The 2,679-nt window shown below is 38.1% G+C and overlaps 1 protein-coding gene across 1 annotated transcript; it reads right to left on the bottom strand.

Annotated features, from left to right (window-relative positions):
- Positions 1–67: 67 nt before the first annotated feature.
- LOC108355058 (small G protein signaling modulator 3 homolog) lies at positions 68–2,672 on the bottom strand. Its single transcript, XM_017606231.1, has 2 exons — positions 2,176–2,672; positions 68–2,116 (listed from the first exon to the last, which is right to left on the bottom strand). The coding sequence occupies exons 1-2, from the start codon at positions 2,575–2,577 to the stop codon at positions 899–901; spliced, it is 1,620 nt and encodes a 539-aa protein (XP_017461720.1). The 5' UTR covers positions 2,578–2,672; the 3' UTR covers positions 68–898.
- Between the last annotated feature and the right edge of the window lie 7 nt (positions 2,673–2,679).

The raw sequence follows: 2,679 nt of genomic DNA, 5'->3' as shown, positions 1-2,679 counted from the left end.
AGTGAAACGTGCTAGTCTTCCACGGTAATTTGAGATGTGCTACTCTTCGTTGGGAGCGACGATATGTAATATTTATGTAGATATACATATGTATATGAGAAAGAAATACATTTAATTCTAATTGAATTTAAACACGAAAATTTGCCGTTTATATAAACATATTTTTTCTATGCGTTAAATATACATAATTTTTTTTTATTTTTAAGGAACAACATACATAAGTAAAATATGAATGTTTAAAAACAATGACTAATATGCAATTCGAAATTAACGATATACGCGTTTTACATTCATACAAGCGCGTGTAAATATGTTGAGCATAAACTCAAGTATTTATTTAAATACACATTGCAATGGACGATAGTTGATATATGTATATTTATAATAGCATTATTAAATACAGACTCTGATTTTATAAAACATTTAAATATTTTTTAACATACAATTTTTTGTATGAGGTTTGTTTAAATCTTATAGTGCCTGCTTTTAGTTGCAGAGGCTAGATTTGAAAGCATACATATTTTAAAATGTTAGTACGATAGTTTGAAGAACTTCACCTATTTTTCAGTTTATTTGCATAATTTTGCTTGTATATAGCATGTATGTAAGTAGTTGCCAAAGGTTTGTATTGTATAAGCATTTGCATAGCTAAGAATTTCGATATTTTTAATTAGAATTATTAAAAATTTGTTCAACCTGTGGCTAAACAACTAAATGCGGCAGAGTTCAACCTTTTACCACCGTCATTAAGGGAATGTTTAAACTAAAACTTTAAAACTTAACAAAAACACATTTTTACTCTTAAAACATAGTTTAGTGGCTATACAATCTTCTACACACATACTTAACTAAAAATAAACAAATGCACTTTCTTCTCCATATGCTACTACTACAAGACTCACAAATCCCATGAGAAGAGATGATGCTTAACCAGCATGTCGCGCACACCATCTTTCAGTGGCTGAGATTCCTTGCCTCTTTTTGGTGGTAATTCCCAGTCAGGATTCAAATTGAAAGCAAATTGCGAAAGTATCCTTAGCTCACACTTTATTTGCACCCAACCCGGCGAGTCAATATAGCTCCAGGGATAGTACCATTTTTGCACAACATCCTGGCAAGAACACAGTACTTCCAACCATAGATGCAACACTTGCTCATTCAAGCCAAGACATATTAATGAACGCAACTTCACGTCCATTTGCGCGTGCGCTTCATCATGAGACTGGTTTACTGCTTGCACGCAACGGAACAACAGCTCCTCTGGAGTCAACACTTTGCCATCTTCATCTAGGCGATACGTCTTACATAGCACCAATCGACTGTATACCGATTCGAAATCTTTTTCAACTTCACGCGTAGCCGCTTCCTCGATGAAAAGCCACGGATGTATGGGACCCCCCAAAAAAGATGGTCTTTTCATACCATGCTCGAGAAAAGCCTTGATGGATGGCGCAAGTGTGCCACGCACTAAATCTGTAACAGTTTCGGAAATTGCATCGTCACCAGCAGAAGTGTACAGCTTGCTACGTTCATCCAACAACTCGACAAATTTGGCCGGAAACCAGCCACGCAATCCATTCAGTTCTCCCACCCAACAGTGTTCATCTTTTTGACTTATTATAGTGATGATGTCATTTTTGCGGAAGCCCAACTCATCATCATCATGACGTTCGAAATCATGTAAGGCCTTTGCTCTTCGTTGGCGTCGACGTGCGACATTGATGAAATTTTCATGGTCTTTTGCATGCGAATCAGTGCTGTAATTTGCTGTCAGTTGTATGTGAGCTGCTATCTTCGGTTCGATGGTTATAAAGTGGCGTGCTACTTTTAATATTGCCTCACGCAAGTCGACTAGAATCTCCGTCTGCCTTATATTCTTATTTTTTAGCTCAACGGAATCGTTGTCTCCTCGAAATAGCAATGTTTCTAATATGGATTTACTTTTTCGCACTTGCCGACGTGCCAAATGTTGTTTGGGCAGATTTGGGACGGCCTCGGGATTACCAACAAGACCACCCTGATCGGCCATAAGATAGGCCAGATGACGTCGACGATGCGTATCGATGACGGTTTGACTCAAGGAGCCACCAACTTCAAGTGCTTGATTAAAGAGAATCTGTAAACATACTTAATTTTAATCATTTATATAACAGCGTTTGGCCTCGCATCACTTACCTCTACATCATCCACTTCACCCGGTATGTCTGACAATGAGTTGAATATTTGAGCAGAGTTTTCCAAGATTTGTAAATCTTTTTCCTTCAACTTCAGCATACCCAATGTGAGTTGAAAGAGTACTATGCTACCATCATAGAAAAACCAATCCCATATGCGCACCAAAATCTTCATGTGCACAACATTTGCAAAAAGCGTCAAGAACCAATGCAATGTTATAAGCGATAATTCGATGTCATGCTTCTTTAGCGTCTCATCAACGGATGTTAGATAATTTGCAATAAGCGTCTGCATGACACGTTGATCAGCTTGTATGCCCAACAAAGTTGAAGAATAGTATGATGCGGGTAATAAGTCTTCCACAATAGTCGCCATCATCCAGAAAGCATTTTCTTCCTCCATAAACAGCAGCAAGCAAGCAGCTATTACACCAGTACCTTGGCAATAACCGATATCTGGAAACAGCCAGGCGATGCCGCGAAGTATGCGACGCAGTCGTGGTAT

Source organism: Rhagoletis zephyria, unplaced genomic scaffold (genome assembly GCF_001687245.7).
Source record: "Rhagoletis zephyria isolate East Lansing unplaced genomic scaffold, Rhagoletis_zephyria_1.1 Rzeph_scaffold_41825, whole genome shotgun sequence".
NCBI classification, from domain to species: Eukaryota; Metazoa; Arthropoda; class Insecta; order Diptera; family Tephritidae; genus Rhagoletis; species Rhagoletis zephyria.
Note: the sequence above shows the minus strand (reverse complement) of the source record. Positions and strands in the feature narration are given on the sequence as shown.

Excerpts from the sequence above, each read along its gene's own strand:
- LOC108355058 (XM_017606231.1), bottom strand. The coding sequence starts at position 2,577 with ATGGAGGAAGAAAATGCTTTCTGGATGATGGCGACTATTGTGGAAGAC. Across the intron at positions 2,117-2,175 it reads GTGAAGTGGATGATGTAGAG|ATTCTCTTTAATCAAGCACT; the intron begins GTAAGTGATGCG and ends GTATGTTTACAG.